At 34.9% G+C, this 13,726-nt stretch overlaps 1 protein-coding gene across 1 annotated transcript; it reads left to right on the top strand.

The window, feature by feature from the left end:
• Positions 1 to 2,209: 2,209 nt before the first annotated feature.
• Positions 2,210 to 6,032, top strand: LOC136264629 (uncharacterized). Its single transcript, XM_066059409.1, has 2 exons — positions 2,210 to 2,304; positions 2,435 to 6,032. The coding sequence occupies exon 2, from the start codon at positions 2,435 to 2,437 to the stop codon at positions 5,972 to 5,974; it is 3,540 nt and encodes a 1,179-aa protein (XP_065915481.1). The 5' UTR covers positions 2,210 to 2,304; the 3' UTR covers positions 5,975 to 6,032.
• The last annotated feature ends 7,694 nt before the right edge of the window (positions 6,033 to 13,726 follow it).

Below are 13,726 nucleotides of genomic sequence, written 5' to 3'. Positions count from 1 at the left end.
CCCTTCTTTCATTACAGTAAGTTTGAAGTTGGGATGGCAAGTAGATCGTGAGTTATGGCTACATTCGTAATTTTACATGCAACCGGGAGTATAAGTATGTATAACAATACGAAATTTTAAATTCAATTATAGTATGGAATCTCATCAGAACGTGGCCAAGTTGCAATACACATACAGTTGGAGGCATAGTATAGAAGTATGATAAGGTGATTAAACAGAAGTATCAACACTCACCATTGTTGAAGCCACACCAATATCCCCTATTGTTATGCATATTGATGCAGTTATGATAACCAGCATTTAGTGCAAACATCATCAGGAGTCCATAATAGAGATTTTATGAACTCCTGATGTTGGGTTTGGTAGCAAATTATCTTATGAAAGGTTTGACAAAATTGTGGAAACTTAACATTAACATCATGAAGTTGAAGGATAAATCATTCCTTATTCACCAAATTTGCTGGACATCTGTACATGTCAGCAGACACTACATAATAACAGAAAAGTTTGGTGGAGAATTTGGTGAATAAGGGATGATTTACATTGGAACCTATCTAAGCAGGTCAAAACTTTGGGCCAGCCACCTTCAGGCAGGTGGCTGCTTTTGACAGGTGGATTAGTGTATAGATATCTCATTTGGAGAATTTATAGTTGGCCCTTATATGGTGGCCTTTCACCAAATCAAAACCCTCCAACTTCATAATTTTAATAGAGGCCTATTGTGAAGTTTCCACAATTCTAGATCTGTCTAACCTTTCTCATAAAACTTACAGTATCATAAGACAATTTGCTACTAAATGCTCCCACTATATGGCATCAGGAGTTCATAAAATGGACTCCTGGTGGTGTTTGCACCAAATCATGTTGTTATCATAACTGCATCGATATACATAGCAATAGGGGATATTGGTGTGGCTTCAATATACTTCTGTTTAATCACCTTATGATACTTCTATACTATGCCTCCAACTGTATGTGTATTGCAACTTGGCCACGTTCTGATGAGATCCCATACTATAATTGAATTTAAAAGTTTGTATTGTTATAGTAGTGTTCATACTTATACTCCCGGTAGCATGTAAAATTACATACGTAGCCACAACTCATGATCTACTTGCCATCCCAACTTCAAACTTACTGTAATGAAAGAAGGGTATTAGAAGAATATTTGAACAAAAAATGAAAGTAATTGAAATATCCTTTTTTTGAAAAAAGTAAGATCAAAGGGAAAAGTCACATTTTTGTGGTTTGACCTTTTCCTTTGAGTAATTATAATGAATTATATATCACTTGAAAGAGAATTTAATAAGCATTCCAAAAATCTAAACGGAAAGGTTTTGTGATAATCACTGACAAAGTTATGACCATTTTATTAAACCAGTGTAGAATTTTGTAATAAACTTGGAGTGGTCATATCTTAAAGAGAGATCAATAGAATGGGCCAAGTCTTGGTGTGAGAAAGTTTCTTAGTAGAGTCCATGTCTATGCTAAATTTCATGGAAATCCAAAGGGGTTGGGATTTTTTTTTTGTTGATTTGGTGTATGGAATGACCCACCTTTGTCAAAATACTCTAATAAAACAGTCATTTCCACAGTTCGGATAACAAAATGTTCGGATAATAGAGGGACAACTGTAAACACTTTGCATGATGTAAATCATGATATGGGCATGTAGTGATGTATGGAATAGGGTTAACAAAATGTTACTATAACTGTAGGTATTTCTTATTTTGTGCCTAGACAATGACCATAATTATATTATTATTGTAATGATCGTTTGTATATATACCCCTAATATAGCAGTCACCTAAAAACCACATTGAAAAGCAGACTTGCTCATGAAACAACACTCAGAAACTTATTATCAATCACTGATGGTACATGGCATTGCAGTAGGTGGTAATAATGTAATTATATAAACCACAAATCTCTTTGTTTGAAAGCTTTGTCAAGTCAAAATAGGGATTTGTGGGTTTACATTACCACCCCAGCAATGCCTTCTTGTTTTGTGGCTTTTTTTCAGTGATTAATTATAATCCTATTTCCCTTTTTAAATAATTTATTTGTAAACAATGTCTTGTTGTCTAAAGCATACAAATGTGTATGAATTGATTGAATCCATTATATTTATTGAATGTGAAATTCAGCAGTCATTGTATGCTTGCATACATCATTATGTTTAGAACAGTGCACAAAACTTATATGTTAACATGTATATTGGCATTCACATTATCTCTGTCTGCAGGTGTGTTTTGTACACAGATTATTAAATTTTAAACATTTGGAACTTGCTTGAGGATTAAGGTATGCATGAATGCTGCAATTTGAATGTTATCGAGTCTTACAATCAGTATGAATGTTATAGGAAATAGTCATACTTTCATTTGTAATATCAATGTATATAATAAATATGATATGCAAGTGCTTTTTCTAGATGAAGTGGATAGTTTTATTTACAATCACACAATTGTGGATAAATGTAGTTGCACTGGTAATACATGTTGTACCAGATCATCCTAACATCATCAATTGTCCTTCCCAACCCTGTACTACACTGGATAATCTCCTACTGAATAACAGCCTATCCAATATATCAAATGTTGAGTTTAAGCTACTACCAGGAGTGTATAATGTTACATCAAATCTTGTAATACAACATGTACACAATGTGTCCTTTGTTGGTGTTGAGTATGCTTCAATGGATGTGATCCTGAAGTGTTTCTACAGAACATCTTTCCAAGTTGTTTATTCTTATAATGCAACCATATCAAACTTGGTATTTGAACAATGTGGTGGATATCGTAACTGGCTACTATCTATCTGTCCCATTGATGGATTTGTTGATGATGTTTTATTTCATTGGTCAGAGTCATATTCCCCTAGTTTACACATTGCCTGTTGCTCTTTCACTTCAATAAACAATGTAACTATTCAAGATCACATGCAATATGCAATAATAGGCTACAACATGGTCAGAATATCTTATTTAAATTCTATTACAATATATACTAGAAATGAAACAAGTTGGGGAATAATGTTGTGTTTGGATGACAATGAATACACATTTGACTATGATGATGAAAACAATACCATATTTGTTACAAACCTTTTAATAGGAATTAGCTCTCTTGGTTATGCATTTGCTAATATGGCAGTTGACATAAAAATGGCACAAGACCAATACAACATGAATCTTATAATACGTAACTCTGTGTTTGTAAAGCATTTCACAAGTGAACCAATGATAAGGATTTCTACTCATTCCGATGAAGGTTGTGATAATATTTTTCTTACAAATTGTGCCTTTAGTCATAACAAACAATATGGCATCAATCCCAACTCATTAGTTAAAGTAACAATAATTTCATCAGAAATGGCTGTCACATTACTGGACTGTACTTTTAACATGAATGAATATTCTGGACCATTAGTTTCCATTTACAGCATGCTAGGTGGTAACGTAAGTCTGATTAATGTCAGTTTTAATTATAATATATATTGCGGACTGATATTCTTCAGGTGTTATGATTTTGGGATTGACATACCAAATTGCAATTTACAAGCATTCCTTACTGAAATTTTCATTAACAAAACACAATCACTGTTTATTAATAATGATCTAATACTTGCTGAAAATGTATTATTGCATCTGAGTGGGAATATTCTCATATTTAACAATAAAGCTAGAAGCATCATCACCAGTCGTTCAAGTACTGTCACATTTTCTAACAATGTAATGTTTTTTAATAACACTTGTGTTAACATTATTGACCTTCAATCAAATTATATTAGAGTTTTGGAGTATACCACTATAGTATTTGAGTCAAACTATTGCTATGGAGAGCTGTTAATAGTTGAAACTGATGATACACTGTATCCATATTGTTTATTTCAGTATCTTGCACCAAAAAGTAAATTAGCAGTACTTCAATTTCAATATCAGCTTCAACTCTATAGCATAAAATTTATTGGAAACTCTCGAAATTTTTCTGGTTTAAACTATTACACATCTCACTGTCGATGGTTGGAAACTGCTGTATTTAATGGATATGATCCTGGACTGGTAAATAGTCACATTATTCACAGTAATAGTTTAGTACCGAACCACCATACCAACTTATGCTATTGTCCACAAAATGGAACTTACAATTGTACCACTGACACACTGGGACATATTTATCCAGGAGAAACATTACAAGCTGATCTCTGTCTACCACTTAATGAAGAAACAGAATTTTCAGAGTATTCCCAATCAGAATATTTTCTCATGTACATTGAAACACAGAATATTGTTATACAAAACGTAACATGTAAGATTGCTCATGAAGCTGAACTCACCGTCAAAATAGGCAGAAAAACTACAGTAACTAATTTTACAATTGTTTCAAAGAGAACTGATCAGTGTTTTGTGTTTCTAACAGCACAGCCCTATTTATACAAATATTATGATGTATTTCATGTAAAACTCTTACCTTGTCCAATTGGATTTACATTACTCAATGGAATTTGTGACTGTGATCCTTATCTTGTTAACAGTGACCTACAAATCAACACTTGTTACATCAATGAAGTAGCTATTCAACGCCCTGCTAATAGTTGGATTGGTTATAACAATCACAGTACTGAAACACACTATTCAATATCCTCCCATTGTCCAATGGATTACTGTTCACCCAGCACAACAAAGTTAAACTTGGAACATCCTGATTCACAGTGTCAGTTCCACAGGACTAGCCTCTTGTGTTCACAGTGTCAAAATGAACTTAGTATGATATTTGGTTCATCAAGATGTATGAAATGTACCAATGTGTATTTGTTACTGAGTATTGCTGTGTTGATTGCTGGAGTTGTACTGGTAGTGTTATTGTATTGTCTTAACTTGACTGTCACTAAAGGAACAATTAATGGAATAATATTCTATGCAAACATTATCAGTATCAATGGTTCTGTTTTTTTAGTCAATGATAATGTCTATAAGCCACTGAAAGTGTTTATTTCTTTCACTAACTTGGATTTGGGTATTGAAACATGTTTCTATAATGGAATGGACAGTTATGCTAAAATGTGGTTACAACTGTTCTTTCCTTTCTACCTCATAATGATGGCCACTTTACTAATCATAACAAGTCGATATTCCACTAGAATACAACGACTCATATTTACTAGATCACTTCCTGTACTAACTACATTGTTTCTCTTATCCTATACTGGTATTCTCAGAAATGTGTCAACAGTGTTGTTCTCTTATTCCACTATAACTGAACTACCAAGTAACCATCAACACTTAGTATGGTCCATTGATGCTAGTGTTCCATTATTTGGTGTAAAGTTTACCATACTCTTCATAACATGTCTGATATCATTTGTGGTGTTGATTCCTTTTAATATGACATTGTTGTTTACAAGATATGTGATGAGATTCAGGATAATAAATCGGTTCAAGCCTTTACTAGATGCTTTTCAAGGATCATATAAACACAAACACTATTATTGGATAGCAGTTTATATCATCATAAGAAATGTGTTTTTTGCTTTGCATATGTTCACAGCAGAAGTGAGACTGATTGTGGGAGCTATTATTCTTATTATTACTACTACCTTCTATGGATACATATGTCCACACAAAAGTATCCTTGTTAACATTCAAGAATACCTTCTCCTAATCAATGTCACTATAATATATTCAGCTTCTTATCACTGTAGTGATACCATATCATCCACCATCACAAATGTGATGATCACAATAGCTCTTATCCACTTCACTATAATACTACTGTATCATTTCCTCACCTTCACATGTCACTGTAATGTGGAGAACAAGTTATGGGATGCGAAGGAGAAGATAATCAAGTGTTGTCATCTCACACACTATACTCCTCATAGAGAAGATATGATGTCTTTTGAAATTCCTGAACTCACATGCAATTATGCTGAGTACAGAGATGGACTTGTTAGTGATGATTTCAAACAATAGTATCATTAGTTAATGCTGTTTAATTTATATGCATTGTTGTACTACGTATACACACTTTGCGGGGTTTTTTTTTTAATTGAAACATGTAAGACATGGTGAACTGTTATTGCAACTAACATATAATTATAGTCTTGGTTTAAATTAGAAGTCCCTGCAAGTGGAACTTTTAATCACCTGGATTTGTTCATGCCAAAAATCCCCATAATTATTTAGTTACATAGCTATAATGTTATATGTATGGCAGCTGAAATTGATCAAACAGTAAAGGCTTGTAGCCACATGTAGGTTAAAAAATTTTATTGTCTGCCACAACCATGATACAATTAACCTTGATTACTGCAGGCATCATCAGTACTAGAGACAAAATAGTTTTAGAATAAAATAGGAATGGTCAGAATGAGATGCTAATGCCAGCTTTATTATATGGAGTTGAACTTGTTAAATAAAGGTAATGGAGAGAGATAATTAATTTTGTCCATGCTTCGGTAGTAACACTAAACATCACAGCTAACCAGCATGCATGAGACAGTATTTTAAGACTATATGTACCATGAACGTAGGACACCTGTATCGCAGCTATAGAAGTAGCATAGAAGAGTAGGTATTAATAGCAAAGTGATATAAATGCATGTGCAAGAAAATATTGCCGGGGCATGTATGGGTTGTATCAACCATGTGGTCAGTGGAATGAAATCTCAAAGCTCACCGCTAGGACTAGTTGCGTTGTAATAAAAATGAAAATAAAAGGTAAATTTTCAATAACAACAACAAAAAACACTTCATGATATGGGATTATTCTGCGTAAATAGCTGTTAGCTATGATGAGTTACACATGTTGTAACAATCATACTTAACTCAGACAAATCCCTTATTGCTGAGCTATCCCTTTTCTGATGAACACACACATGCATACATACACTCAAACAAACACAATAAATATTTACATATCTGTCCTTAATCATATATAATTTTTATTTTATAAAAATAAAAAAAAGTTCAGTAATGTTGGAACTAGATGACCAACACCTCTTTATGGAAGACAATATCTTGGTCCCTAACAGTTTGGACTCTCCAACAACTATAGGAAAAACATGATAAGAAGACTGGAGTTATCCAGCTAAGTGGCAGAGACCATCAGACCCTCCAATAATAATAATAGAAATACCACATGCACAGACATGCATTGAATAGAATCTAACTTGTGTGGCAGACTCGAGTCCAACTTTTGCCATCCCAAGACTAGCTTGGGGTGCAATAGGGCAGGTATTTTTAGAATTGTTAGGATGGCTTTATAGACATAAGGAATCCCTATACCCCCAAGCTTCATGCAGAATTTATGGCTGATCATATCCCTGGTCTTATTGCATAATTGTACAACTCTGCACACCTACCAAATAGTATATAACCATCATTATTGGACAGCAGCTGACAAGTGAACAATATCAACTTGAGACAAATAGCTGATTGCTATTATTTCACCTACATTTAAAAATATGTTATTATATTCTCAGACATAATCACTGTCTTATTCTTAACCTCTGTAGATGGAGACTGTCTTGGCATATACTTACGTACCTGACCTTGAGCTCATGAACAATATTATTTAGTGTGGTTATGCCACAATTGCATCTTGTATACTTGCACCTTTCAAATTGCTGTTGATGCATTACTAATAGAATTACATTCTAATAGATAGTCTGATATAATAGTCACTGCTCAGATACTGTACTTTATAGAGCTGTCATTGCAGTGTCTACTGACTCCTATATACCAAATGTGGCAACCTTGCTGGGTCCTGTTTCAGCCACTGTGGAGGAAATGTCAGAAATGCATGTGTCAATGTAATTCTTCAAATACTTAAGTTAACAGATGGAAAGCTATACTTTTTAACCACACTTGGCCATGCAAGTTCAATTTTCTGAAATGATTGTATTTTGTAGCTGTAACATGCTCAGCTCTTTAGCATTATGATTTTCTCAATTTGGTGACTATAGATGTTAACTCCACATGTATCTAAGCTATAGCTGTGTGGCAATCTGTGCATGTAGTTGCAAAGATAACTAAATTATTTCTTGAACTTAATCAGCAAAAGTTGCATTGATTCAAAGAGTTAATTGCCTTCTTAGAGTTATAAAACCTATAAGGGAATCATAGATCGGGCAAACTTTAGTAGAAGACTAGCAGTCATGCAGTAATCCTGCATGTTCCAGACTCACCAAAGCATATACGTAGTTTAGAAAAGCATTTAATTATCTGCAGCTTGGGCCAGGGGGTATAATCTTCTTAGATTTTGTGCTATGAGACATCATCATTATAATGGACATTGTAATGAGTACTAGTGAACAAACTCAACGGAAGTACATTAGGACTACCACACACATCTATTGAAGCTTTTATTAATTTATTTCATTACATACAAGCTATTGTAAACAATGCTCTGTTGTATAGCAAACAAATGTGCGTATTGCGACTCACTGTGAGAACAACAGATAATATAGTCCTTTATATTATTGAATTTGACAATTCATCAATCACTGTATATATGTACACCCCAAAAACACCTTTGCTGTAAAAAAAGGCGTGTCCATGATACTACAAGTACTTGTAAAACAGCTCAGTAATTGTAGAGAAAGACCTCATGAGAGTAAAAATAACTAGCAACTCAAAGAGCTGATATCTGGAGCGGCCAAGGATCAATCTTATCATATACCTAACTGCCATGCATCATGCATGCATTGGCTGAAATAGGTGCACCCATCAAAGTGAAAGTAACTGGCAACTGAAACAGCTGATATCTGAAGCAGCCAAGAATGAATGTTTACATACAATCAATTGCAATTAACAAAAATTTAACATTGAACCTTTACTATTCAGCTGTGTTCTATATTCACTGTAGCTGCATCCTAAATTAATTTCTTTTAGCTCTAATTGGCTGGTAATTTGGCCGCCTTTTTTTTTTTTCTCTGTACACTAATTATTATAAAAGGTGGAAGAAGTTGTGTAAGTTAGTTACATCATTAAGAAGTTGTGTAATACACAACTTCTCAATGATGTAACTATGTGCAACACTTTCAAATATAACTAGCACAAGGAGGCCATACTATTAAGTCATGAAATCCTGAAGTGCTAGTTATCATATAACTTTAATTTGTTGAATTGTATGCTTGCAGTTGAAGGACTACATCTCTTATAAAGTACAAAAAGAAGTGAAATCCACACAAAAACAGCCAAGCTGTGAAAAAATGGTGTGGCCTTAAAAAGCTTGGGTGAAAAAAGTTGTGAAATCAAATGTGGCGGCCAAGAAATGGCTGCAATGATGTTAATGCTAAAAAAATTTAATAATGGCTGTGTGCATTGTTAAAATTTATTACATTAACATCACTGCAGCCATTTCTCGGCCGCCACATTTGATTTCACAACTTTTTTCACCCAAGCTTTTCAAGGCTGCACCATTTTTTCACAGCTTGGCTGTTTTTGTGTGAATTATTTATTAATCACACATTAATACAAATCCCAGCAAGGCAAAATCTATTAAGGGATTTAAATTTCAGAATTATTTCCACAGGATCTATTAGTTTTACTTAAAGAATTTCAGCTATCACTAGCATTCCAGCAATGCAGCCTGTTTGAGGAAAGATTTTCTGTAGTAACTGCAGCAAACTAAACATTTATTAATGATTAAACCATTATAGTTTAGAGGTGAAAACACTTAGCTGCTGTCAAGTCTAAACTCAACTTGAAAAGCTGCTAAAGTTTGATTTGTAGCCTAATTACCTAATTAATCACTACACATGCATTTCTCTTTAATTTCACTGTGAAGTTACTATACTGGACTCATCTCTCATTCCTGACATATCACTGACAACTCAATTACTTGCATATTAAGTTGCAGTGATGCCAACATTACCACAGCTATAAATACATCATGTTTTTATCTAAGGACTGAAATAATTTACATTTAATGGGATGATTGAATCAAGAGACTTATTTTAACTACCAACTCTAATCTTATTAATATATGATTGTTACCATTGTGTGTGTGTGAGTGTGTGTGTGTGTGTGTGTGTGTGTGTGTGTGTGTGTGTGTGTATGTGTGTGTGTGTGTGTGCATGTGTGTGTGTCAGTGGCGGATCCGGGGGGTACAGGGGGTACGTGCCTCCCCCCTCAAAAAATTGCATACAAAATCGAGATACTCTAATAGAACAGTAAATTACTCTAATAAAGCAGTCACAGTGTTCATGAGGCAGTGTAGCTTACCTATGAAGCTATAAATAAGGATTTTATTTGACATACATGATATTTGGTAAAGGATAACTAGCTATTATTGCTGTGACCTTTTTTCTTTCTTTTTGCTCTTCAACTTTTTTCAGCAAGGTGCCCCCCTCTTTCCAAACTCTGGATCCACCCCTCTGTGTGTGTGTGTGTGTGTGTGTGTGTGTGTGTGTGTGTGTGTGTGTGTGTGTGTGTGTGTGTGTGTGTGTGTGTGTGCATGTAATTGTTACCATTTGTGGCTTTTACCTAATACCCAATTTCAAATTCAGCCTGTATGGCAACTGATTATGCTACCAAAATGATGCAACTATGCACTCTATAGTGCAAGTGTATCATTACCAATATACACTTACATTAGCCGGTTATATATATGAATCACGTAATAGTGCTGAACTCTACAATTCTGTACTTTACCCATAACTATCCCACCTGAATTATTGGGTTGAAAATTACTCAGAGTAGCACAGAGTGTAAGGACAGCATGCGGACAGTGTGCAAATAAGGAAAATCTTAACAATAGCATAATATATAATAATAATAATGCTTTCTGCCCTAATTATACAATTGCATAATAATGAAGAAAATGAATAATACTAACATTGTAGGTTTATCTATAATTCAATTCATACCTTGTTCATGTATTTTCCCAGGAATCATAAAAACCTTCACAGTATACCTGCTGCAGGGGCGGATCCAGGGTTTGGAAAGAGGGGGGGTACTTTGCTGAAGTTGAAGAGCAAAAAAAAGAAAAAAAAGGTCACAACAATAATAGCTAGTTATCTTTTACCAAATATATTATATCACGTATATTATGTAAAATAAAATCCTTATTTATAGCTTCATAGGTAAGCTACACTGTCTAATTGACTGCTCTATTAGAGTATCTCGATCTTGTATGCAATTTCTTGAGGGGGACAGGCAGGGGGGGGCATTTGCCCCAAATGCCCCATCCACAGGCAAAGCACAATTTCCCGTGGTATAACTAAAATGTTTGGCCCCTTTTCTGTTACACCTTTTCAGCTATAAGTCACTAAGTCTAAGTCTTTGAAATTAGGTTAGGTAATCCTAAGGCTGCAGCACATGTTGCTGCAGACCTTCAGTTCTGGTCACTGTAAAGCATTAATACAATAAATACTTTAGGATTAAGGAAGAAAATCCATCCCTCCTGGGGGAGACTGAGTGTGGCCCCGACTAGACATTGGGTGACCTGCAGTTCGATTCCTGGGGTTGGAGGGATTTTTTTCCTTACTTTGGCCCCTTTTCTGTTACACCTTTTCAGCTATAAGTCACTAAGTCTAAGTCCTTGAAATTAGGTTAGGTAATCCTAAGGCTGCAGCACATGTTGCTGCAGACCTTCAGTGCTGGTCACTGTAAAGCATTAATACAATATACAATAATACAATGTTCTACTCTTTAGCATGCAGACTTACCTAATTGGCAAAATCTTTAGTTGCTAGCATAAGTTACCAATTATCGTCATGAACTTTTGGAAATTAGTACATTTTGCACCTCCATCAATATTCAAACTTTATTCACTCCACTGCCTTCCAAATTTGTTGAATCTTTGGGCTTTCAACTTGTATGATGTATTTCAATATCGTTTTTGTTGGGCTTTAATGAACGTGAGGCAATATAAGTAATCGTTTATTGTCGCCATGCATGAATTATCGGTTTCTGTACATTTCTCAGCATTGAATATCAGCACTTCAGCTACATTTGGGCCTGCTGATCCTACCAAGCATGAATGGTCACTTTGGTGTCCATATAGGGTTATAGCCATGGCACCAATGAATCTAAATATCCATGCACGAATTCCATATACGGATACAATTACAGTACACTTGCATTTTAAAAAACTTGTCAACAAAATGTAATTCACGATACTGTAAGAATAGCAATTTTAAAAGTAGTTAAAACTACTATTGAATGGAACATTCCCCTAATCAATTTAAGAATCTGCTGGACAGACACTATAGTAATACAATGTATGATTTTTAATGGACATAACTACTTTATTGTGTGTATGATTTGGATGTACAGGCTACACCTATATCCAAAATTTACAATTACAAATGTTTTGGTAAACAGAGTAGCTACAAGTGGGGTAGAATACAGTATGGACAAAACTACACTGGTACTTATATAACACAAAGCGAGGAAAAGTGTTTTTTACCATTAGCATCGTCACTTCATCAATATAATTCTCGTGTATCCACCTCTTACAAGCACAATGGACCTATATAAAGCCATCGAACATCATCTTCATAGGATCCATTACACTGACAACAAACCACGTCAGCATCTCTTACAATTCCATTATCACCATCCCAGTTGAAGGTTCCATAAATTCATCAGACTCTGACATGTTCTCCATTTCTGTATGATCAACATCCTGAGACTTTGCATGTTGCCAATCTTCATCTTTCAGCAACAGCAGCAGCCACAGTCTTCTTTTCTGCTTTTCATCAGCCTTTTGTCTTGCTAACCTTTCTTTTTCCTTCTTCTTGTTTTCTCTGTCCTTTTTCTCTGTTCTATTTCTTGAGATTTCTTCACCTTCTTCTCTTCTTTTTCTTTTAGTAAAGCCAAGCCTTCTGCACTTGTTAGCATTCTTTGTCCTGTCACTATTTTCAATTGCTCTTCTTCCTGACTGGAGTTTCAGGAACATATTTTATCAAACGCTTTGAAATTCTTTCTTTTGTGCTCGGTGTTAATTTACTACTGCTACCAGACTGAGTAGTATTCCAACTCTCACTTGATGAGTGCCCATCAATAAGTAGGGGAGATCTGTGCTCTTCTGGAGAACCTATTATAGGATAGCATAGCCTGTTGTCACTTACTACTTGTGATGACTCACTTCATCTGGTGCACTATTACCTATGGCATTCATACATGTCTGAGAAGTACAATCCCCTTTCTGCAATGACAGGATGTCTCTTCATGAAATTGGTTGTCATTCTCTACTGCAACTTTTTCTGCAATATGTATTTTACCAAAGCCTATCTTTCCTGCAGTAACTATATACTCACTAAGTTCCTCCTCTTCAGCTTGATTTAAATAGTATTGTTTAGCACCAGGCTTAGTTTCGTGGACTAGATTTCTTAGCATTCTGTATTGTAGTGTGGACCTGGGTACTGCGTGCTCTTCTGCAGCTCTTTTCATACACTCATTCGTTTCTTAACAGCATCCGTGGCTGCCCTCATCGTGGCTATCAGTCCACTTCTTTCTCGTTCTCACTTTATGAGGTGAGCGTAAAAGAGGAGGTGCCGACTGTGAATGGCGCAAGCCCCTAAGATAAGGTTTATGCATCATCTATATAGTAGTGGTGGTAGTTATGAGACACTTAACTTCAAAGCATTGAAGTTACCTAAAACTGTAACCCTGGTATTTCACACTAATACTATGGAAAAGTGTACCCATAAACTACATTAACCTAAAAATTCAAAACATTTCCTGCTTTGTTGTGGTCTGTATGATAATTTT

Source organism: Dysidea avara, chromosome 8 (assembly GCF_963678975.1).
Source record: "Dysidea avara chromosome 8, odDysAvar1.4, whole genome shotgun sequence".
Classification (NCBI taxonomy): domain Eukaryota; kingdom Metazoa; phylum Porifera; class Demospongiae; order Dictyoceratida; family Dysideidae; genus Dysidea; species Dysidea avara.
The sequence above is the reverse complement of the archived record's forward strand: the minus strand, read 5'-3'. Positions and strand labels throughout refer to the sequence as shown.